The sequence below is a fragment of the Parasteatoda tepidariorum genome, chromosome 6, assembly GCF_982258835.1.
Source record: "Parasteatoda tepidariorum strain Cologne lab strain chromosome 6, Ptep-v5.0, whole genome shotgun sequence".
NCBI classification, from domain to species: domain Eukaryota; kingdom Metazoa; phylum Arthropoda; class Arachnida; order Araneae; family Theridiidae; genus Parasteatoda; species Parasteatoda tepidariorum.
This window is the reverse complement of record NC_141760.1, coordinates 60,015,546-60,040,535: the sequence shown is the minus strand read 5'-3', so window position 1 is coordinate 60,040,535 and position 24,990 is coordinate 60,015,546. Positions and strand designations below refer to the sequence as shown.

The following is a 24,990-nucleotide window of genomic DNA, read 5'->3' as shown; positions in this document are numbered from 1 at the left end:
GTAAGATAATTTTAAAATAAAATCATCGAGATTTTTAATAAAAATGGAAATAACTTTGTTTTTTGAAGTTGGAAAAGATGGTCTAAATTTTGAACCTAAAGACATACATTTTTTAATTTTATCGTTGTCAATAATATCTAAATCCCCTGTAATAACGTGTTTATGGAAGTTATCAAAAAAAGGGGTATCTTTAAAATCATCACAATTACATACATAGTTTAAATTATCTGTAGCTATATTCCTATAATTACAGATTAAATTTTTTAGACTCTTAGTGTATCTAAAAGTTGGTTTACAATTAAGTTGGATAGGAAGAAAGTTTTTATTATATATATATATTTACATGTATACCTATATTGTACATGTATACATATATTATACTGTTCATAATAAAATTGTACATGCATGCATGGGACATACATTGTACAGACAATGTATGTTTGTACAAACAGCAAGTACTTGTATACACACGTGTACATGAACATAGATATTCATTTTACATACACAAATATTTGTATAAAATGCATATATTCATTATTGTGTATAAATGTTCATATCTAGTATCTACATTGTTTTTACATACATACGTAATTATTAGCTATATACATACATATATTTTATACTTACAATATAAGTGTATGTACATGTGTGTGTAACTAAAAAGTCTGTACACATGCACTAGATAAAATCATATGTACGTACATTTTAGTTACATTCATTTGTACGTATACAAATACGTGCAAAATGCATCATAAGATACATTATACTATCTACTGTAAAATATAACCATTTAACCAAGAATACAATAGTCCTGAAATCGTATATTTAGATTACATGTAATCAAATTACATGTAATCAAATTACATGTAATCAAATTACATGTAATCAAATTATATGTAATCAAATTACATGTAATCAAATTACATGTAATCAGGATTGCATGTAATCACGATTACATTACAAGTAATTGATTACAGTAATTGGTTATGTAACCACGATTACAGTTGTAATCAAAATTATGAATGTTTGTAATCATGATTATAAGTAATTGATTACTGTAATCGAGTATTGTAATCACGATTACAGTTGTAATCAAAATTTGCAATCATTATTACAATTGTAATTATTACAATTACTTAAGTAATTGATTACTGTAATTGAAAAACGTAATCGATTACATTTTCGTTCTTCTCTGATGTGATCAAAAGCTTTGATTACTTGTAATCGCGATAACAAGTAATTGATTACATATCTGTAATTATCTGCAATCAATTACAGTTGTAATCGATTACTGTAATCAACGGCCAACTCTGCTGCAGATTCAAAGCAAGGAGCTCTGCAGTCATAGTCGGATCAGGGCATAACCATCTAGAAGAGAGGAGGCCGTGACCGGCGGTCTTCGCTCAACTATCGAAAGAGATCTAAGCAACCTTTAATGTAAACAAAAGACCCAAATTTAGATATGTGACGGCCGTCGATCGCTGATTCCAGAATCACAAATTGATGGAAAGTCCAACACTTGTTCGTTTGTTAATTTTTTAAAAAGTTTACTCAAGTTTTTCCCGGTATTATCTTAACTATCAGTATTCATAATCAATCTTAAATGTTGCAATTTACTCCCATTTCTGGGCTAAAAAATGAAAAATAAATATAAAAAGTTAATAGCGACTGGCAAATAATTGTAATGAATGTTACTGGTGCAGAAAATGAAGGGAATCTCTAACGTTGCAGGTTTCGGAATAAGCAGAATATGAATGTCACGTGATCTAAAATTGAATGTCATATAATTAAATCCAGTTCCGCAAATATTTCCTAAATTAGCCTGGCTAACATGACACTGGGGCTTCTTTACTGTGACTGTAACTGAAATTACATTACGCGCCAATTTTACCAAGTTTAGTGTCAAAAATTGAATTTTATTTGTTTTTGTTTCTTTATGCGCTTATTATAATCTGTCATAAACTCGAGAGCGTTTATTAAATTTTGTGCAATCTAATATTTTATTTACATACATTGCGCACAGTAGTAGCTAAATGGAGGTATGTAATAATACTTTTAATTTTCATTTTATCATACTTTGTATTTACTATGATTTCATAGACTAATGTTTTTGCTATTCTTTCTCTATTCTAAAACTATTTAATATATTTTAACTGTTTACGGACGATATTTTATTTTAATTTTAAAAAATTACACTTCTAAATAAGTTTTTCTAAGTTTTAATAATTTTTTGTTATGCTACTAATCAGTGTATTATTATACCTATTTTATTTTATGTTTAATGGGTGTTCAATACTAAATAAGTAATTAGTATATATTAAAATTTGAGATATATTATGCTTAGTGCAGATTAATTGCTTTATTTTTTGCTCTAAATTGAGAATTTCGTCATTTATATTACCTAACTATTAAATTACTCTTTTTGTTATCTTATGGATAAATTGATCCTGTCTTTCTGATTCATTAGGGTTTTGAGCTTAAATGTCATTCCATTGCAAGAAACTAAGTCATAGTTAAAAAATTACATTATCAGGGGTCTGCCTAGGTTTTTCTGAGAGGTACCTATATTGTGAAAATTTAGACATAATTTGTGAAAAATTAAAAATTATAAAAGAGTCAACACAAAAATATGGATTTCTCTTTTCTTACGGGATATAGAAATATAATTTGAAGAAAAAGTATTTTATGAAACTACCGTTTTTCCTAAAGTTGAATTTGTGAAGGTACCGTCAAACGGTAGTAAATTTGGCTTGGACAGACCCCTGATTATTTTGTTAAAAATACTTAACCAAATTAAATTAAGCAAGGTTACATTTAGAATATGATCTTTAAAAACCATGAAAAGGTGTTAATTTATTAAAATAATTATTCTTTAAATTTTACTTTGATTTATTATTATTAATTTAATTAATTTATTTAAATTATTATTCTTAATTTTAAATATCTTCTCATCCTCAAAAAATAATACATACTTTATTGTAATAATAATGTTTGTTTATTTTTATTTGGTAGGGATTCAGAATATTATTTTGATAAAATTTAATTGTAACAATGATTGGAATGGTTAAAAATTCTCTTCTGTAACAAACCAACATGAAATATGTAACTAACAAAAGAATGACTTCAGTAAATGTTGTAGGGTAAATTTCTATAGATTATTCTGAAATTATTGTTTCAATAATGGTATAACTTAATGTTAATAATAATTATAATAATGTATGTTAAACAAAGAAAAGCATTTGATACCTATTGTGGTTCATTTAAATACACAATTGAATTTTTTTCCCAAAGAACATATTTTAAACAAAGCCCGACAGGTGGCCGAGCGGTTTCCGTGCCTGACTGCGAAGCCGATGGCTGTGGGGATGAATTTCGCTCAGGTCATGGATGTTTCTCTCTGTGTTGTCAATGTGGCCCACCCTATGAATGAGTATCTGTGGCAGTGTTGTTCGCCTCTGTAACTTAAGTTTACAGGTGCCCATTAGGTGATGTTAATTGAGCATAACTTCCAGCATTTTCTGAGGTGAAGAACGAAAGTTCAGTACCTGCCGTTCAAAAAAAATAAAAAATTGGGAAAATTTTTATTATTTTCTTTTTAGTGTTGTATACAATTGTGTATATCATTTATTGTATCTGTGTGAATCATAGGGTTGGGGTGAGAAAATCATAATACTGATAATGGTACCAGTAGTTGGGAATTATTCTTGAACATAACTGAATAACTATATCCTTAACTATAATTTAACTTTTTCCATGACTAATTTGTGACAAAAAATTGTAAGCATGAATTTAGTTATAGGCATCAAGTGAAAAAAAGAAAGCTGACTTATATAGGAAATAATTCAGTGGAATCTTTTTTTTTTCCTTTCAAAAAACCATCTTTTAACTAACCTTATGATTTTTTATATAATGTATAATTTGCAATGCATTAAATTTTTTTTTTATGATGTATAATACATTAAAAACGTTTTTTGTACATTTTGAATAGTCTGATTCTGCCTCTGACGTTAGAGAGAATGGAGTTACTTCGCCTAGGAGTAACATTTTGATGTCAAGTCCTGCTCGAGATTTGCCAGCATTTGAAGATGAATCTGAAATAATTGGTGGAGCTGGAGAAGAAGATCAAGTCATGGAAGAGGATGGAGAAGAATTGTTTGGTGACAACATGGAAGCGTATGTATTTTATGAGATAAAAAACTACACGATAATCATGTTTTTATATTCATGAATTTGTGTGCGTTTTCATTGATTGAAATTTATTAGTTTTTTGGGTAATTCTAATTAATATGGTAATTAAATTTGTAATTTGGTATTACAGAGATTATAGAGCTATTCCTGGACTTGATCGTTATGATCCAGAGATGCTGGATGACTCTGAATATAGTATGCTATCTGAAGGAGACCGCCATGCTGCTGAAGAAGAAATGAGAAGAAGAGATCGGACCGAAGGGCGTGCTGTTGGTCGTATGCGGCGTGGTTTGCTCTATGGTATGTAATAGAAATTTAGTTTGATTTATGTTACCACAATTTTTTCTTAAAAGTTTTTAGTATGTAATTAAATTTTATTTGTTTGAATTACAAGGAATAATTTCCTTTTCTCACTGATTTTATTTTACAGGTTCAGAGTCTGAAGAAGAGGAAGAGAGGCCTACTCGTCGAAGGCGATTAGCGGAAAGAGCAGCTGAAGGTGCAGCCGCTGATGAGGAGGTAATTAATAATTTCAATTTTTGTATAATTTATTACAATGTATAAAATTTCAACTCTAAAGGTAATAGCCAAACTTATCAGTATTTACTAAAAAGAATATAGGAATTTTTTTAAAAATGTTACCAAATGCAGTATGAAGAGCTTTTTAGTGACTAAAATCATAAAAGGATGTAAAAAAATTAAAACATAGTTTTGTCAAATTAATGACAAAAATTATTTAACCCACTGCCGACTGGCGGTTAAGAAAATGGGCAAAATTGGGAGAATGTTTCTCCCCTATACACTATTCCCCTATCCTTTAACATGGAAAAACCGGTTTTGCCATGCAGAGAAGACTGCAGGCTAAAATGCGACTTTTTACGTGCAGAACCGTCAGTGGCTTAAAATACGGTTGCTATTAGGTTTCAATGATTCCAAAGTTGTCCCTAGGAATAAAAAAAGACAGGGGGCTTCCTTACAGAAAGGGTCATTCACGTATCATCATTAAAATTTATCAAAATGTTTAATGTTATATAATTGAATTTGACCCTAACTATTAAATTACCATCTTATTTTATTTCATGTGCATATTTTGCAAATAATTCTCATTTTTTGACAAAATTTACAAAAAAATGTTAAGCTTTTGAAAAATAATCTAAAGGGCAATCTAAAACACAATCTTTGTATATATTTTCTTCAAAAAAAGTTAACAACCCCCAAAAAAATTATTAATTGATAAACAACTTTGAAGCTTTTTTTAAATATTTTAAACTGAAAATTAAGAGAAAATAAAATTTAAAGGTGCGTTATATTAATGGTATTTTTTTTTAAAAAAAAAGTAGTGATGGTAAAATTTAAAATGACTAAATTATTCTTTCATATCCCTCAAAAAATGTCATGCGAATTGTAACTATATAACTAAGAAAAACCTTGCTAAAATGAAGGAATCTAATTAAAAATTGAAGTTAATTTGCTATCAGTAACTAAATAAATCAGAAGTGGACTTTTCATTAGAACAGGTGGTTAAGAAAACCTTTTCCTGAAAAAAAAAATACTAGAAAGGCAGTGTTTTTAAGAGACTGAGAAAACGAAACAACAGCAAGTGCAGAAAATACTGAATTTTTTTGAAAGAGTGACAGAATTAAAATATCTTAACTCAATTGTCACTGAAAAAAAATGAATAAAACCCAGAGATAGACTGGCAATTGGAAACAGAAGTTACTTTTCAATTCTTAAGTTGTTTAAAACTTCTCTGCTTTCAAGAAAGTTGAAATTACAATTATATAAACTTACAATTATATAGTTAGACCCATTGTCACATATGTAACCGGGACTACCACTCAAAATGAAGAAAAAATGCTTATTCCTTTTAAGAGGAAGATTTTCAGGAAACTATACGGACCAACCTAAGATGGTGATTTTTGAAAAATTAGGAGTAATTTAGAGCTAAGTAAACTATATAAAGAAAAAGATATAGTAAATTTAATCAAAACAAAAAGAATAAAATGTCTAAGACATCTGGAGTGAATGAGTGAGAAAGGAAAAACTTGAGGAAAAGAGAAAAGTCGGACAACCTGGAAAGAGATCTGAAAAAAAAAAAAATAAATAAAAAATTGGAGGATAAAGGCCAAGGCCCCCCCCCCTCCAAAAAAAAGAAGTTGTGTGGTAAATGAAGCCAAGGTCCTACATGGACTGTAGAGCAGATGAGTAGTAGTAGTTTTTTTTTTTAAGGAGTGGCAGCTTTTTTTTTAAAGTTCAAATTTATAGGAATTTAAGAATGCTTAGAGAGCACACTTATGATTCATATATCATTCGCATATCCTAGAAATAAGAAAAATATCAGAAATGTCCCTATAGTTTTATCTCATCATGTTTGAATATTGTTGTCTTATGGCTGTAAAATGCCATCTGTCAGGGCCAGAATATGTTAAAGGGTCTATTTTTGGAAATTCTGACTAAATCATTTTAGCAAATTTTGAACACAGTAGTCTTAAAAAGTTAGCTGAAGTTACATTCTGATATTTTCCACAGATTTCGCAAGTTAACGTTAACTCAGGTAAAAATTTGGTAGGTGGCCAGATTTAATACACAAAATTTTTCAAAACAAAACTTACTTGTCAGGTCCTAAATATTCAGTAGACAATGTCAAGCTGGCGAGTGGAAATTTTGTGTCTTGATTTGCAATTTGGTTGTAATTTGTTAGAATATACTTAATAGTTATGTTAATAAAAAATGCAACTTTTAAATTTTCAATTTTAGATGATAGAAAGTATTGAAAATTTGGATGATATGCGTGGGCATTCTGTGAAAGAATGGGTTTCTCTACTGGGTCCTCGCACTGAGGTCTACAATCGTTTTAAAAATTTCTTAAGGACTTATGTTGATGATAATGGCCATAATTTGTATAGAGAAAAGATTAGGCAGATGTGTGAAGGTAAGAGCAAATACAGTTATTAACTGTGTTAAACTCATTTTAAGATTTTTTCAAAATCTGCATTACAATTTTGCGAAAGTACTAAAATATAAATATTATTGGATGTATTATGTTTAAAACTTGTCAACTTTGATTTCCTAAATCTCTTTCAATAACGTTTTCCTATTAAGTTTTATTGCCTGTGTAATTTGTTCCCTTTTTTCCCCCCGAATCTTTCATATTTCCAGCAATTTTTTATTTTTACTTTTCATGTTAGTTTCTTTAACTGCACTAACACATTAAATTTAATTTCGTAATGTTTCCTTTTTAATTAAATAATAATTTAATTAAATAATAATTTAATTAAATAATAAATAATTTTTCTTAATTAAATAATTATTCTCTTTATTTTGTGCTAAATTGTATGAATTTTTGTGCAAAGTCACGTTAACATTTAAATTTATGAAGAAAATTTTTAAAAATGTCAGTAGCTTTGTTTGATAAACTATTTTAATGCTAATTTTCCAGTATTTTGTCAAAATATTTTATTAAATTAAGTAATTTTTTTTAAATCTAAAAAGTGCTTAAATCATCCAGAGTTTTCCCAAGGAATAAAAAGGGCAGGATGCTGCTTTGCAGAAAAGAGTACTTTGAGTTTTGAAATGACCCTCACCAGCGTAAAAATTTATCAAAATGTGTAATGTTATAACTGAATTTGATCCTCAACAATTTTTAAATTACTCTGTTTATACTATTTTATGTGTACATTTCTAAAAATAATTTTCTCTTATTATTGAAATAAGAGAGAAATTTATAGTTTATAAAAGTAATTAAAGACATGCTAAAAGACAATCTCTCTGCATAAATTTTTTCGAAAAGAGTAGGAGCTAAAGTAAATGATTAATTAATAAACAGCTTGAAAGCTTTTTTCTATAATTTAAACTAAATATTATGAGAAAATGAACATATAAGGGTGTATTTTTTTTTTAAAAAAAAAGCCATTTATTTAAAAAATTTCAAAATTTAAAATCAGTAAAAATTTGTTAATACTCCTGCAGCAGCCCCCCCTCCCCCAAAAAAAGAAGTATTTTACGAGTTAAGAATAATATGAACAAAGTAAATATTAGTAATAAGTAATCAGAATTAAAACTGTAAACACTTATAATTTTACCAGTGTGTAATTATTATTTAAACAGGGGATTCATTTTTTAAAAAAATGAAATATAAATAAAAAGGCAGTGTTTTTAAGGGATAGCAGCTTATTTTTATGAAAAGAGATCATTTATAGGGATCAAAATGCTGGCAGGGCGTGCCGTCCTTCTAAAAGCGTCAAGGGAGGATACTGCATATAATTAATATAAATTTATTTACAAATATATTTGATATATTTTTATTTGGCAGTAGCCAAAATTTTTTACCAAACAAATGGTAAAACTTGATTTTTGCTACCTTCTTAAAATCTAAGCAAAGTTTTATACCTAAACATGCTTTGAGAAAGACAAAACTACAGTTTATAGCTAATTGACAACCATGTAATTTGTCTTCTAGACTGATAGAAAAGTATTATTATAATATAATCCTAGACTAATATAGCTACATTAATGTAAAGATTGTATTATTCAAAATTAATTATTAAAAGAATTCGACGTAATTATTAAGACAAAAATATATTTGCATAATTTTCTTAACTTTATACGTTTATAAAATTTTTTTTAACCTTTAATTTTCTTCATCTCATTTTTCTTTTAATGAACTAAATTTTATGCGTATCTGAAAATAACTTTAGTTTTATTTATTTTTGTAGTTGTGTAATAAATTTTCTTCTTTACTTTTTAGAAAATAGGCAAAGCTTTGAAGTTGATTATAATTGTTTAGCTGCAGAAGAACAAGTTTTAGCTTATTTCTTGCCCGAAGCCCCTACTGAAGTCTTAAAAATTTTTGATGAAGCTGCTAAAGATGTTGTTTTTAGCATGTATAGTCAATATGAGAGAATCACCAGTGAAATTCATGTACGCATAACAGATCTTCCCTTAATGGAAAATATTAGAAGTTTAAGGTAATATTTCAGTATATATTTCTTTTTATGCAATTAAAAGACAAAATGTTTCATTACTATATAAAACTTGAGAGTTTTTGGCATTCAGACAATAAATTATTTTGTAAAAAGAGACCAATAAAATGATTATACAAAATAATCAAATTTCTGCCATGTGCCTATCCCAGTTTTCTTGACCTTGGGCTCTGGGGTACTGCAACAGATATCCCGGTTGGGCACCCAAAACCCCTAGCATTTAGTCAACACCTCTTAGACGAGCAAAGGCTTCTCCCTACGAATCAATTTAGCAGTCCAACTTACCAAATATAAACTGTGCAGTGAGTAAAAAAGAAGAATGATGTCACAATGTTAAGGCTATTAAAGGATCAAATTCTCGGTTATGATAGCCGTGCGGAGGCTTTCTGTTTTTTAGGAAGTGTTGGTTTAGTTCCCAAACATGCTTGAAACTCATTTTATCAACCAACTGAAGGAATGCACAACTTCCCGGTCTAAGGATAGAATCTCGAAACTTCGGCACGGGAGCGCATAATGCTACCATTCGATCACTGAGTTCACTCGGTCCCTTTTTAGTTTTTCTCTTGCCTACAATTTTTCACCCCTTAAAGTGCAGAGAAACTGTTTTTATTAAAATGTTATCAAAGTGTCTTTACTTTGTACAGAAAATATGTATGCATGATAAATAATATATTTTGTCTGTATTATTTCAGTTTTTAATTCCGTCAGTAGTTACTCTTTTTTTAAATTTTTTTTTAAACAATCCCTCTCTATAGAAGTCAATGATCCTTTTCAAACATATGTATCTTACAGACTTTTTTAAAATTTCTTCTTTAACTCCTAAATTGTCTCTTTTATTTTTAGGCAGTTGCATTTGAACCAGCTCATTAGGACATCTGGTGTGGTGACCTGTTCTACTGGTGTACTACCACAATTATCTCTTGTGAAATATGACTGTATTAAATGTAACTATGTACTTGGACCTTTCGTTCAGACATATGATAATGAAGTCAAACCAGGAACTTGTCCAGAATGTCAAAGCAATGGACCATTTCAAATCAACATGGAACAGGTTATTTCATGTTTATATATTAATTATATTTTAAATATGTTGATAATAGTTTTCTTATTTGCTACATTTATAAAAAATATTGTATTTCATTTTTTTGAGTATATATTTTTTTTTATATAGAAAAGCTTATATTTGCAACATAACTATTGAAATTATTGAAGGATTACTTAAAATGTGCAATATCTTTAATCAATGGCAAGTTTCTTTCATTCAACCCTAGTGAAAGAAATGGTAGAAAGTCTTTTTAAAAATGAAATATTAAGTATAAAATTAAAATTTTAAACTGTTTGTAATGCATTTTAGGTTAACTAATTGTATTAATTTACAAGTTATTTAATAAATCCTTTTTAAATAAGTGAAAATTAAAAAGAGAAACTAGAATTTTTTTTTAAAATTAAATATATTAAGAAATTGAAAGAAATTTTTCTTTTAACCTTAAATGTTTTACATAGATTAGTATAATGGAATTTTATCTTATAATTATATAAAGAAATTAGATTAAATAATATTTAATTCAAAAAAAAATAATAGATTTAAATATAATTAATAATAAAATTAGAATTTTTATGCACTAATTACTGAATCTAATTTTTAAAGTAATAAATATATAAAATTTGATAAAGTAGTGAACAACTTTAAAAAGGAACAATAAATATGTAATAATTTCACTAATTATGCTTTTATTTAAATAAAACTATCAAGTTTTCAAATATATACAAATGTCATTGCAAGGGTATTTATTCTTTTATATTTCAGCAACTTTATAGTATTCTGCTTAGAATTTATTACAAGTAATATAAATCTAGAGGGGAGAGAATTACTTGTTATTTCATTGTTTAATAATATCAATTTTAAAAAAAACTAAAATTAATTAAAATTGTTCTTATATAATACATTAATGTAATTCAATATGCCAGTGTAACTGGACTTCAGACCTAGTTATAAAATTGTGAAATACACTTCAAAAACTGTTTCTAAGTTTTAATTGAAGCACTCCAGTTTCGTCATTTCAAAATTTCTGCTCAAAAACTAATGTTTTAATCGTTGCCAATGCCCTGGTTTGTGAAGTTAAGCTTTTTAAATACAATTCAAAAACTTGTTTGTCAAGTGGTATAAGTTCTGTTATATTTTACAAACAATAAAACTATTCTTTTAATTTTTATTAGGAATGGGGTGCAAGTATCTGTTAAAAGTAAATAGAAAAATGTCTCATATATTATCATAATTATATATTATCATAATATTTATTTCAGACCATCTACAAAAATTATCAAAGAATCACTATTCAAGAAAGTCCTGGGAAAGTTGATGCCGGAAGGTTACCAAGATCTAAAGATACGATTCTCCTTGGTGATCTGTGCGATTCTTGTAAACCAGGTGATGAAATTGTAAGTAAAATTTATGTAGATTACTTCTTGAATCTTGTTATGCTCTTCTTTAAAATAGTTCTGTTCCAAAATGAAAATTTTTCAAAAGTTTTTGTCAGAAATGTTATAAATGCACTTTTTTTTTTTGAACGGAAAAAAAAAAGATAAGAACTTAATCTATGACTTTATGAACTTAATGTATTAAGGAATTTTTTTTTAATCAATTAGATAAATTTCATAAATTATCTATGTGCTACAAAAGTTTTTAGTTAAAAATGTGATCAGAATTTTCTTTACTGTGAATTTCTGAGTGCTGTTAGATTTCTTTTTTAAAATTTTTTTTGACCGTTCATTACTGCTTTTTTCCAAGACTAATACTATAATAGGCAATTATATTTAAATAATGTTTTTATATCATGTATTTAAATTGGGTGTTCTTGTTGCTGACACTTATTTTTAATACAACAATCTTTCTTCCAAAAAGTTCTTACTGTGTTTTTTTTTGCCCACTTTAAGTAAAAACTTAAAAATCCTGTCATTTAAATATAGGAAAAAATTATTTATATTTGCATATATATTATATGTATTACATTCTCTTTTTAAATATTAAGTTATTTAATGATGTTCTTTTCTTTCAAGTACAAAACACTGCCAAGATTATTTTCCTAGTATTTTAAATTAATTTTAGACATTTAATATTTTTAATTGCTGTAAATATCTAAATTTAATGTGAAAATTTGTTTTTATTACAGGAAGTAACAGGGACTTACTCCAATTGTTATGATGGATCACTAAATACAGCCAATGGTTTTCCTGTTTTTGCAACCGTTATCATAGCTAATCATGTTGCCAAAAAAGATAAAATTGTTTCACAAGGTTTGACTGATGATGACATTAAGGCTATAATTGCTCTTTCCAAAGATGAGCGAATAGGAGAACGAGTAGGCATTTTTTTTTGTACTGCTATAATTTATTAGAAAACTATTTTTATATATTTGAGATTATTACCATATTTTTATGAATCACATTTCTATGTGAAAAGTCAAATACTCTTAAGATTAACTTTATTGGTACTATTTCACTTTCGGGTTCCAAAAGAAACATCACCACATTAACTATATTAGGTACTTATTTATTATTAAACCAGTAGTGCCTATTACCAAAATTTGTAAAACATCATTGGTGTAAATAATAGTTTAGTCATTTTTTTTTACAACCCCACAGACAGAATAGTTCCATTTTATTTTATTTAAATTTTATTTATTTAATTTTTGTAGATAATAGCAAGTATTGCTCCCTCAATTTATGGACACGTGGATGTAAAACGAGCAATTGCCTTATCTCTGTTTGGAGGAGAGGCTAAAAATCCAGGTAATAAAAGTTAACTTAGTATTTAAATTGTTTTTTGTTTTTTTTCCTGCATAATTTTGGTAGATTTTTTATGCTTTAGTCAGTTATGCAGATCTATTTTAAAATTACTAAAAAAATTATTTTAAATTTGCCACTGACTAATTTTTATTATTTTAATACAGTATATTTATTTTTCAATGGAGAAGCTAGTTGTGAATTAGTATTTTTTTTAAGTAAGTCTGATATTTAAAAAAGAAGATAAGGTTTTCATGATTAATTATTATTTTATACAGCCTTTGAGTTTGATTTTGTTTTTTCTTCTGTATTTTTAAATGTCCTTTTTTCTTTACAAATTAATAATACAAATTTTTTTTTTAGGTCAAAAACACAGAGTTCGAGGTGATATCAATATTTTGGTGTGTGGTGATCCTGGTACAGCAAAATCACAATTTTTAAAATACACTGAAAAGATTGCTCCTCGGGCAGTTTTCACCACTGGACAAGGTGCTTCTGCTGTTGGTTTAACTGCCTATGTGCAGAGAAGTCCTGTCACTAAGGAATGGACGTTAGAAGCTGGGGCTTTAGTACTTGCTGATAAAGGAGTTTGCATTATTGATGAATTTGATAAGGTGCTTTTATGTAGAATTTATGTTTTTTTTTTTAAAATTTTAGTCCCTAAAAGATTAAGAAAGTAGCAGAAATTAGAACCTTTAAGTCTTCATGATGTAATAAAATTTTTTTTGCATCAAATTTTAAATATGCAAAATAAGTTTTTATTCACAATAAATAACCTAATTTAAATCATAAAATAATTTGCAAAATTTTGGTTGGTCATATGTAAACTATTCAGTAGAAAATTTGCAAGTATTTATATATTTTTTATTTAGATTACACTATTTAGGAAAGAAAAGAATTAATAGGGAGAAAAACACCATTTTGTAATTAAACAGTTAAATCTGATATTATTTGCACATTGTTATTGTGTTTATAGTTTACCTATATAGATGTTAAATTTGCCTTAACCAAACTCTTAAGTCTTAAGAAAACAAACACTATCTAAAGAAAAGATGAGTTAGGAAAAAAAATAGTATTCTGATGGAATATAGTTTATAATTTGTGTCATTCTTAGTCCAAATAAAAATGTAATTTTATTTCAAAAAAATTTAAATTTGAAAAATAGAATTTCATAACTTTTTTCTAAAAAACAATTCTTGTTGCTTCTTAAATGACATTAGCATGAATAGCACACAGGTATGCACAGGTAAAAATCGGGATTAATAACTTTCAGTTATGTATTTCAATTGTATTTAGTATTCCTTTAATAAAATTTATAAATATTTTTAAATTTTATATATTAACAATAATAATAGAAGGAAATAGTTTGTATAATATATACAAATTGAAGCCGACAACACATAGCAAATGTTTTCTTTGATTTAAGTGTTATTGATTGACATTCAAGCATATTAGAATTGTGTATAGGTAGTAAAAAATGAAAGAAATAAAACTTTTAATTAAAATACACTTATTTTCATTAATTTTGGATGTTGAGGTGTCTGTAAAATGATGTTGGAGGAATATGGATAGTTTAGAAGGAACTGTTTGCTAAATAGAGGTTATCTAAGGGGTATTAGGAATATTTGAGTCACAAAATCAACTGCATTTCTGAATAGTGATATATATTCTAAAGACTTAGTTAACAGTTCAGATTGTTCTCATATTTCCATAATTTCCTGATGCAAAGTGTGTTGTTTTTGCTTTTGAACTGTTCATATGTGTGTACTGGTTTAAGAAAGAGTACATGTGATTATTATTATTATTTTTTTTTTTCAGTTTTCATTATTTACATCGTTAAGATCCCTATGTTATTAATACATTTATTATTTTATGTTCATTTTTTAAGCGGGGTATAAGTCTTGTTTTTCTTTTTCTCAGTTTGTCTTACTATGTAATCCTTAAACTGTCAACACTAAATATAGTTTGAGGTACAACAGTTCATTTTCTTGCACAGAAAACCAGTTTTCTCACATTCAATCGAAATTAATGTACAGGGGGAGAAATCCCCCCCCCCCAAAATCCGCTTTTGCAGATAATCAGATAACCTCTTGTACTGGCAAGAAATTCATTGTATGTTTACCATAACATTTGACCGCAACTGACTGTAAGGCATTAAATGTTAAATGCCTAATTGACATTTTTCTTTGAATTTCTGTGAACCACAAATGTGTTTTTAAATTCTGCGATAACTGCCTGCTGACATGTGGAGTACATTGTTGATGATTTTGTTACAAAGAATATCTTGAGTGTGGTACATTTTTCCTGTGCAAGTTGTTAAAAAAATATAAAATAATTCAAATCTTTATCAACTTTTCTGAAGCTCTGAATCTTTATTTTTTAAAAATATTTTATCGAATGAGTAATCGGAAAAGTTTCTTTCTAGTTATTGAAACCAATTTGTCCTAATTTAAACTAGTGCTAACTTTAATAAATTCTTAATTTTTTTTAACATTTTTTATTAGCTTTTAAATTTTTTAATTTATTGCAAGATGAAAAAGTTACTTCTTTCATCAAATTTGTCTTATATTTTTAAGTTAACTTATAATAATTTATAATAGTTTATTTATAATTGCATTTGTTAGGCCTATACAACTTTATAAATTTAAATTTGTCAGAAAAGCTCAAGCCTTAACTTTACTGGCTGGAAATTATGTACAAAAATTATGCATTATATTTTAACACAGCAGTTTGGTTACTGTAGCTTACATCAAAAATGTAGTATTTCACCTTTTGCTTACAGTTTGATAACACCTGTTATTCTGGCCCATGGATTGTACCAGCCATATCAAAAAGTTAATAAATTAAGTTTACTCTGAAATTTTATCTTTTTTTAAAAATAAATTTTAAAAAGTTTACTGGATAAGCAAATCTAAACTAAATTCTCTGTAAATAAATAATGAATTTATATTTCGTATGCATTTTAAGAATTGTTTGTCAATAGCATTTCAGTTGATTAAATAGTTCCTAATTGACTATTGATGATTCCTTTCAGATGAATGATGCTGACCGTACGAGCATTCATGAAGCTATGGAACAACAAAGTATATCCATTTCAAAAGCTGGTATTGTAACTTCTTTGCAAGCTCGATGTGCTGTAATTGCTGCTGCAAATCCTATTGGAGGACGTTATGACCCTTCCCTAACATTTTCTGAAAATGTAAATAGAATTTCGCATGTATAATTTTAAAGATTTTTTTTTAAAAATTCAATTTATTTTACCCTGCTACATTTTTTGTTACAGGTTGATCTGACTGAGCCTATTTTATCTCGATTTGATATCTTATGCATTGTTAGGGACCAAGTTGATCCACTTGAAGTAATTTTTATTTATATTAGTTAGCAAAATTTATCACGTAAAAATTATATAAATTATTAGAGTTTTGTGTTAAAACTCTGAGTTTTCTTTCTTTTCTTCTTGTTTTTTACATTATTTTGCTGTGTATTCTTCTAATATTATAACAAACCTCATTATTAGGGCTGCTAGTTCCTCACGAAAAAAAAGACCCCAAATTCGCGGGATATTTTGAAAATGACGCAGATTATAAATACAATTTTTTTTTTTATATGAATGATGTAAAAGACTAAAATCGTGAAATTAATAAAACAAAAGCATAAAAAATACACAACAAAAGTATTTTAATTTCAGGCAATATAAATCTTTTTTATTTAAATGAACAGAATTTTGGTATAAAGTATTTTACATTGTCTGATTATTTTTATTTATGCTATGTCGTTCATCTCTTAATACATTTTTATACTTTGAAAACAATATTTCTAAGTCCACGCTGTTTGCAGGCACCGACAAGCATCGAATTGCCACTTTGGCCAATTTTGGATAGTGTTCGGTCTTTGATTCCCACAACTGGATCAATTTCCCTTCATCAATGTGCAATTCCTTGACTGTTGCTTTGTAAAAATTAAATTCACTTATCAATTCTTCGGCATCCTCAAACATCAGGATTATGTTCAAAAATTGAAGAATTGTCCTCTTCATTCCACTTAAATATTTACATCGACTGGGTTCGAAAACTCTGCTTTATAAAAGCTTGAGACTTCTCTTAAAGAAATCACAAGAAGCAGCAAAGGAAAATTTGTCTCGCTACATACAAAGGCAGAAATTTCATTACCCAGTGCAATAGCCTGTATAACAATTCTGTCAAAGATTTGACATATAACACTTTGTTTCTTTTGTGATTCCTATTTCTTTTATATTTCTGAGTTCAGGAAGGTCATTCTAATCAGTCTTATCACCCTCCCCAAGAATAGAAAGACCACCTTACTTGATAAGATTGGGATTATCTCTTATATCTGAACTATTTTCTTGTCATTTTTCTATCGATTCTCACTCTTATGCTATTGATTTTAGCTTCCTTAAATGTCAAATCAATTTTACATGCTTAATTTGTGGCTTCAAGAAAGTAAAAAATTCTGTTAAATAACGTAATAAATTTAAAAAAAGTTCTAATTTTGAACAATTTTCGGGCAAATTGAACAAATTTAGAAATTTGCTGATTTTAGGAAAAAAAGAGAACAATTTCGCACCGCACTGCAGCTCTACTCATTATGCATCAAGGTATGCAAATATATTTACAAATTCATAACATTTATAAATTTGTATATCTGTTTGGGGCTAAATACAAATTTAGCCCCAAAACCAGTGACTTACAATAAAAAAGTATTCATTACCTTGTTGTTTTATGGAAGTTTACAATATTTTAAAATTGTAAAACTTTGACACAGTTATTAATGTATTTTATATTGTTTTGTGTGCAGGTGAGAACAAATATTTTTTTTTCAAATAGTATTTTTATAGTTCTGATTAATATATAAAACTATTTTTTATGTTAATTTCTATCTAATGAGAATATAGAAAGATTTTTTTTACAATTTAAAAAAGCTTTGTTCTGTTTAAATAACAGCTTTATTATTCAATTATAATAAGGCTAGTAGTTTTATATTTCAAATTTTTAAGTTTTATTAGAAAAATAAATTTGTATAAATTTTAAGCCTCTTGAGTTTAGTTCTCTCATTGTAAATACTGTGTAACTAAGATCTTTTGTTAAGTCATGCAAACTGCATATTACTTTAAACTCTGCATATCTTGCATATCTATTAGCTGCATATCTATTAGCTTTCATATTGAAATTGAACAGTATGTGTACAGTGTTCAAAACATTTTGTTATAATTTTTTTTTGATTATATTGAAATATTTTTTAGGATCGTCGATTAGCTAAATTTGTGATTCAAAGTCATGTTAATCATCATCCAGAAAACGAAAGCTCTGGCAAAAGTAGTTTTCCCGAAATGGTAATTACTTCGGATTTTATGATTTTTCAAGTAATTTTCGCTTATTGTTTAATATGAATCAATGCATACTATTTTAATTGTCAAATTTAATACCAATTTTTTTTCTTTTTAATAATAATTATTGTCTTATTGTGTTAATGTGACATTTCTTAAATTTTATATATGCTCATTATAACAGGAAGATCCATTAATGGCTGGTATTGAAAAAATTGCCCAAGATCTGTTAAGAAAATACATTATTTATGCTCGAGAAAAAGTCAATCCTAAACTCCATCAAATGGATCAAGATAAAGTTGCAAAATTGTATAGCGAATTAAGACGAGAAAGCATGGTAAGTTTTATACCAATACAAGACTCCCAAGTAGTCCTCTTTTCCTACCAAGTCTATATGCTATAGTGAAGACATTTATTAATGTTTTGGTCCTCTTAAATCTCTTTTGAAAAAGAGAGAAATCCTAATTATAAAATTGTGGGTACTTTTTAAAAAAAGTTTAACAACCTTTTTTCTAAAACGATAAAATAGGCACAAAAGTTGATTTCCCCAATTCGAATTTAACTATTTTCTGTTACATATAATATACCTTTTTTTTTTACTCAATTTGACTTGCAAGTCTTAAATATGTGCTATATTATATAAGTTTTGAGAACTTACACATGAATTGGATTAATTTAATTTTACTTCAGTTAATCTTTTTAATTTTGTAAAATTTCAGACTTTACTAAATAAAGAAATTTAATGTAAAATTTCTATTTTGTTAGTATGATCCTGTATCTTAATAAATTCTGTTTAGCTGATTTTTTTTTATTTTATTGAAGAAAACTATTGCAGGTTCTTAAGAAAACTTATACATTTTAAAAAAAAAACCTAAATGGTTCTAAGTCCTCTTTTTAGCTGCGAATGATCTTTTACCTTTTTCTTTGGTTTAAATATGTTTGTATTCCTGTAGATGCATCACTTATTAAATTTTTTAAAATTATATACATAGTTTCCAATTCATAGTGTAGATTCGCCCAATATTTATAGTGGTAGCAAAATAGTATTAAAGATCAAGAATAATTTTTTTTTTTTTTAAATTTTGCCAATACCTTAAACTATTGCTGATAAACTGTCAAGCCTTGTATATTTATTTAAATTGTTTTTGTTTAGTGCTGGTATAATAATGGTAATTTACTACCACTTCAAATAATCAAGAAAAAGATCTCTTTCAAATGGTTGAATTCATCAAATATGTATATATACATATTTTTGTTTTAATATTTGAACTGTACTTTTAATGTAGAAAAATTCTTTTAAGTTACATTCTTAAAAATAAATAAATAATAATAATTAACCAATTGTGCTAATTATGTACAAACAACATTAAAGTTTATTTGTGATATTAATAAGCTGTATTCTTGAAAGTTTGTTTGGTAAAGCAGCTTAAAGTGAACTTGAAAATTTAGGAAATAAGACTTGTCTAGATTTTTCATTTAAAATAATGAATTTCAAAAATTCCTAAAATGGCATATGTTATCTAAGACTAAATATACCTCATATTGAAATTGCACAATGACTATGCACAATGTTAATAAAAATAATGATGTAAAGTAATTTTGCTTCTATGCTATATTGAAAAGTTTAATTCAAAAATGTTCCTTTTCTATGCTATTTATTAAAATTATCCTGATACAAATTTTCTTTTTTTTGGAAGAGAATATATTTTTTATCCTCAATCAAGCTTTCCTTCTAATTAAAACTGCAAATTTAATTATATTTAATAAATTAAACACTAGCAAAAATTAATTTAGTTTTGATCATAAACAGATGCAACATGAATACATAAGAACATTGGATAATTGAAGGAGGAAAAAAAAACCCATGTTAACAGCGTCATTAACATAATATTAAGAGTTAGTTAATATTATAATAATAGTGTCAATAGTTGGTATAATATTTTGGTTGTTACAACTATATTAAGCATATAGATTCCTTATTATTATATTTTTTTTGTTGCAAATTTGAATTTTTATTTGAATCATGATATTTTCGAGTTTCTTTGAGTTTATATTGAAGAAATTTTACATTTCCAGCTGTAGGTTTTCAATCAAGGTCTGTAGACATTTCAATACTTCTATCTTTTAAAATACTAGCTAATTGTGCAAAAAGCACAAATAATATCACATAAACATACTGTAGTTTTCATTCTATGTAGAAATGCCTTAGTCTAAACACAGGAAGAGTTGGTACAAAGTTTGATTTTTCTTCCATAAGATGACTATTGTAACTGTTAGTAAACTATTGTATATATCAGGGTAAAAAAAGACTTCAAGCTTAAATGTGTTTAATATATTAATATGTTTTCTATTTTCTTCATTTCAGGCTACTGGTAGTGTACCTGTTACTGTACGACATATTGAGTCTATGATTAGAATGGCCGAAGCTAATGCACGTATGCATTTGAGAGATTTTGTCCATGAAGATGATGTAAATATGGCCATAAGGGTCATGTTGGAAAGTTTTGTTGATACACAAAAATTCAGTGTGATGAAATCAATGAAGAAGGTAAGCTTCATGAAGAAAGCAGCGTTTCTTTTGCATTTTTTTAAAAACTTTTATATGATTAATTAGATAACTTTCAGGTTTAAATTAGACTAGCTTTTATGTTAACATTCACCAATTATAACTTTTTTTGGGGGAGGGGATATTTCTCTCTAATTTAAAATAGAATTATAGCATACTTGTCAACCCTGTGTTTATTGGCAAAACTAGTGAATTTCTATTTAAATTCCAATTTTTTCAACAAATATGTCACATATTTTCACTGAAAATATTCTTAAAAATCTATATTTTATTATAATTTTTAATAATTTACATGCATGTTATAAATTTTTTTTTACTTAGCTAATTTTTTGGTAAAACCTTTTTCTAACTAAAAAATTTCTAAATTGATTTATTTTTTTTAAAAGCAATTCTCTCTCTTACAATTTTTAAATATTATCTTACAGTAAGAAAATTATGTAGTCTCAATTTTTTTATGAATTAATTATTTGCTAATTTGATTTTTGTTTTTTAAAAATTGCTTTAGATGCCTCACGATTTTACAAATCCTAATTGAGATGCTTTTAAATAACTAATTTTAAAAATGCGTTTCTTCTTAAAAGGATTTTTAATTTATACGATCAAGATGTGCTGGAGAATAAAAACATTTTCTTGATTTATATCCTTGTTGCATTTTGTAATATTCACTTACAGTTAGTTTTTAAAGTTCCTGATTTTAGATCAAACTAAATTTTTAATGTTCAGTGCATACAATATTATATTTTTCAAATGAATTATTTATGTATCATACTTAAGTTTTTGAGGACTATTAAGTGTTTTATACATTTATCAATCTATTTTATTTTGTGCCTCAGTATTTCATCTACGTGATCCATTATAACTTGGTGAACAATGGTAAAGTTGAGCATACATATAATAAATCCTTAAAATATTTCAAAGAAAACTTAGTTTTGTGTTTCTTGGAACCTTTTACTAGTAAAAAGAACTGCTTTTTAAATTTTAAACATAGTTAGTCAAAACGTTCGTAAAAATTGAGCCATAAAAGTACAAAACCATCTGAGAGAGAATTCTGAGTTTAGTTTTGTGGTTTTCCTAGAATTAAATATTGTTTCTAATAGTCTTTCTAAAATAAATCTGGAGATATAGTAAGCCTATTTGCAGTTGAACCCTAATATAGTGAACTGTCAGCAGATCCAGTAGTAAGTCCATTATAAATGGTAGTTCACTATATTCAAAATTCTTTTACTAATTAAATTTAAGCATATAAACAATAGTATTGTAGAAAATGGTTGTTTAAGTTTTTTTTTTTTTTAAATTGAAATAAATTATTACAGAATAAAGCCAAGAAATTATTTTATAATTTATCAAAGTGTTAAATATGTTACTTTTAGACCCGTGAATAGTATTTAAACAAAAATATTGTTAATTAATAAATTTGTTGTGCCAATAGCCTTTTCATTTTTTTCCCCAGATGCATTGTTTAAATTTTATGTGCTTTCTTTCGATTGCGTGCTTGAGGTCTAACACATTTACCTACTAAACTTCATGGCCAATATGTGTTAATTAAAAACTACATTATTAAAATTATTTTTTTAATATTCCTTTTCATTCTTTAGTGAATTTGTTTCAAGTTGGTGTTATGAATCAATGCATATTTTTGTTAATTCTAATATAATGTGTTTATTGTAGACATTCTCAAGGTACTTAACTTACAAGAGAGATAACAATGAATTGCTGCTCTACATACTGAAACAGTTGATGCAAGAACAATTTGCTTACATGCGAAGTCGTTTCACAACAGATATTGAAACAGTAGAAATTCCTGAAAAAGAACTGCAAGATAAGGTAATAAGTCTTGTTTTTTCATTTTAATTGAAGAAAATATAGCCACTAAAAATGAGTTGATTAATACTTTTATGTTGGAAGGTTTGCTAGGTAAAAAATCAATGAATTATTGTGAGTAAAGTGTGAAGGACTTTATTTTTTAGTTAGCTCACTGTTTAAGCTAGTTACCTTTAGCATTTTACTTCAAACAGATATCTCAGTGTTATTTGCACTGTCATCAATCAAATGCCAATATTGTTGAAAAATTAATTATTTACAGTAATTGACAAATTTCAGTTTAAACTATATAACAAGCATGCTATTTTTCTGTTAAATTGTGGACTGCAGCAAATATCAAGTTTGTTAATTTAGGGACTTAAAAAATCATTGCGAATCAAAATTTTTACTATAGAGTTTCGCAAATGTAAAATTACGATTTAGAAACTTTTGAAAAATCCTGTCAATGTTTATTACCTTCTTACCAGTAACTTCCTTTTCTTTTCTGTCAGAGTTTCCATTAACGCCCTATTTACAGTTTTTTAAGCAGATTTGTAAAAAAGAAATACAACTTTGATAATACATCTCAAATTCTGATATAACTGGCTTCATTTAAAATTACTCAACAGCTGTGGCAAAAACAAATGAATGAAATTGATCAAAGCTATTGTGAATATTTGAAAGATTGTTTGCTTCAAAACCTGTAACTGACATAAGACAGTATAGTGCTATCTACTTTTAAAGACGTAGCTGTGGGTTTTACTCCATACTACAGAGTTAAGCATTGAAATAAAACTGATTTGAACAAACACTTATTTAGCTTTTGAATGGAATTAAAGACTAGAACCATTTTTGTAAACCTAAACAAACTTGTGTAATAAATTATGCATATTGGAGGTCATTTATCAGAGTTTCTGCCTGCTATTCTCTGGAAGAAAAATAAATTACCACTTTTAATTATTCATGAGACTGGTCTGACATTGAATCTTCCATTGTATTATTTCTTCACATTAGGTGGATCTTTTTAATGAATCTAGAATTTTTTTATCTGTAAAAGACTTAAGTAAAAGTTTATAACTTGAAAATTAAATCCTTAAAGTAACAAACTTCAATTTACAATAAAACATTTATTAAGTGGAAGCTGTATGTTTGTTCCCTCTTTTATTTAGCTGAGAAAATCAATTCCAAGTAAATATCATCGCAATACTTTACATATGAAATCACGATACTAGAACAAGGAAATTTTTAATCATATTTGAGTAATCACTTTTTGACACTGTTGTTACTACTGATTAACACATGGTTTCTGAAGTTCCAATATTTTTACGACAGACAAAATTCAATCGATTCCCTTATAATTCCACATGGAGTTTTGATCGTTTTTCCAGTAGTTATTGCTATTGGGTTTCCAATGATTTTTTTAAATAAAATTTTTTATATTTTTTTGTGTATTAATATTGTGACAAAACAATTCTATCGTTTTTTAGATTGAAATTTTGGCTGTTACTGCTAATATCCACATGGTTTTTAAAATCATATTATTTATTACAATGAATTTGAATAGATCCTTTTTAAGGTATCTGATTTGCGCGAATTAACTGTAAAAACACATAGTTTTGCCTTTAATATCTTTTTCTATAGTTATTATTGCCATTTAAAAAGGTTTTTTCTTTTTAAAACTAAACTATCACATGAAGTTTCTTGAATAACTTTCAATAAATTTCTTGCCTCAGTAATCACATGTATGATCAGATATAATGACTGTTAATAGCATTAGAACTACTAATTTGTAATGGGTGTATAATACAATGTCTGAAAGTAAATAGAATTCCAAGCTTAAAATATTATTTTAGTGCAATTAAATGAAAATGTAGTTTTCTTACTAATGAACTCTAATTTCAATAAAACTGTTACATTATTTAAAAGCTCGTTTTCATTGTTTAAATCAGTTAAATGTATGAAAATAATAAGTTTAATAAAGCATAATAAATTAATGTACTTTTTTATAACAGCACTTTTTCTTTCCACATTTAGGCTCGACAAATTAACATTCACAACTTAACACCTTTCTACAAAAGTGAATTGTTTTCCTCTCATAGCTTTGTGCATAACAAGGAGCGAAAAGCAATCATTCAAAGGATTATAAGACAAGTGTAAATTAATGTGTGTTGAATATTTTGTGTTTAACGTTTTTTGTACAATAAAATGGTTTGAATTTTTTCTTGGCTCTCATTAAATAATAATAAAAAAATCACTAGTTTGAGACATTATAATTGTATGGTTAAAACTAAGCATTTTAAATATTTGTACCCTGATTATATTTTTCA

The 24,990-nt window shown here is 26.9% G+C and overlaps 1 protein-coding gene across 1 annotated transcript; it reads left to right on the top strand.

The window, feature by feature from the left end:
- The first annotated feature begins 1,824 nt into the window (after positions 1–1,824).
- On the top strand, positions 1,825–24,882 carry Mcm2 (DNA replication licensing factor Mcm2). Its single transcript, XM_016072949.4, has 18 exons — positions 1,825–2,039; positions 3,989–4,173; positions 4,319–4,488; positions 4,619–4,707; positions 6,946–7,120; positions 8,936–9,155; positions 10,014–10,221; positions 11,475–11,609; positions 12,341–12,529; positions 12,866–12,959; positions 13,317–13,567; positions 15,988–16,152; positions 16,237–16,311; positions 18,214–18,303; positions 18,482–18,634; positions 20,663–20,845; positions 22,532–22,687; positions 24,698–24,882. The coding sequence occupies exons 1-18, from the start codon at positions 2,034–2,036 to the stop codon at positions 24,818–24,820; spliced, it is 2,667 nt and encodes an 888-aa protein (XP_015928435.1). The 5' UTR covers positions 1,825–2,033; the 3' UTR covers positions 24,821–24,882.
- The last annotated feature ends 108 nt before the right edge of the window (positions 24,883–24,990 follow it).

Bases quoted from the DNA above. Each gene is read 5' to 3' on its own strand.
- Mcm2 (XM_016072949.4), top strand. The intron at 9,156-10,013 runs GTAATATTTCAG...TTTTATTTTTAG, and splicing joins GAAAATATTAGAAGTTTAAG to GCAGTTGCATTTGAACCAGC. The intron at 16,153-16,236 runs GTAAATAGAATT...TTTTTGTTACAG, and splicing joins CCCTAACATTTTCTGAAAAT to GTTGATCTGACTGAGCCTAT.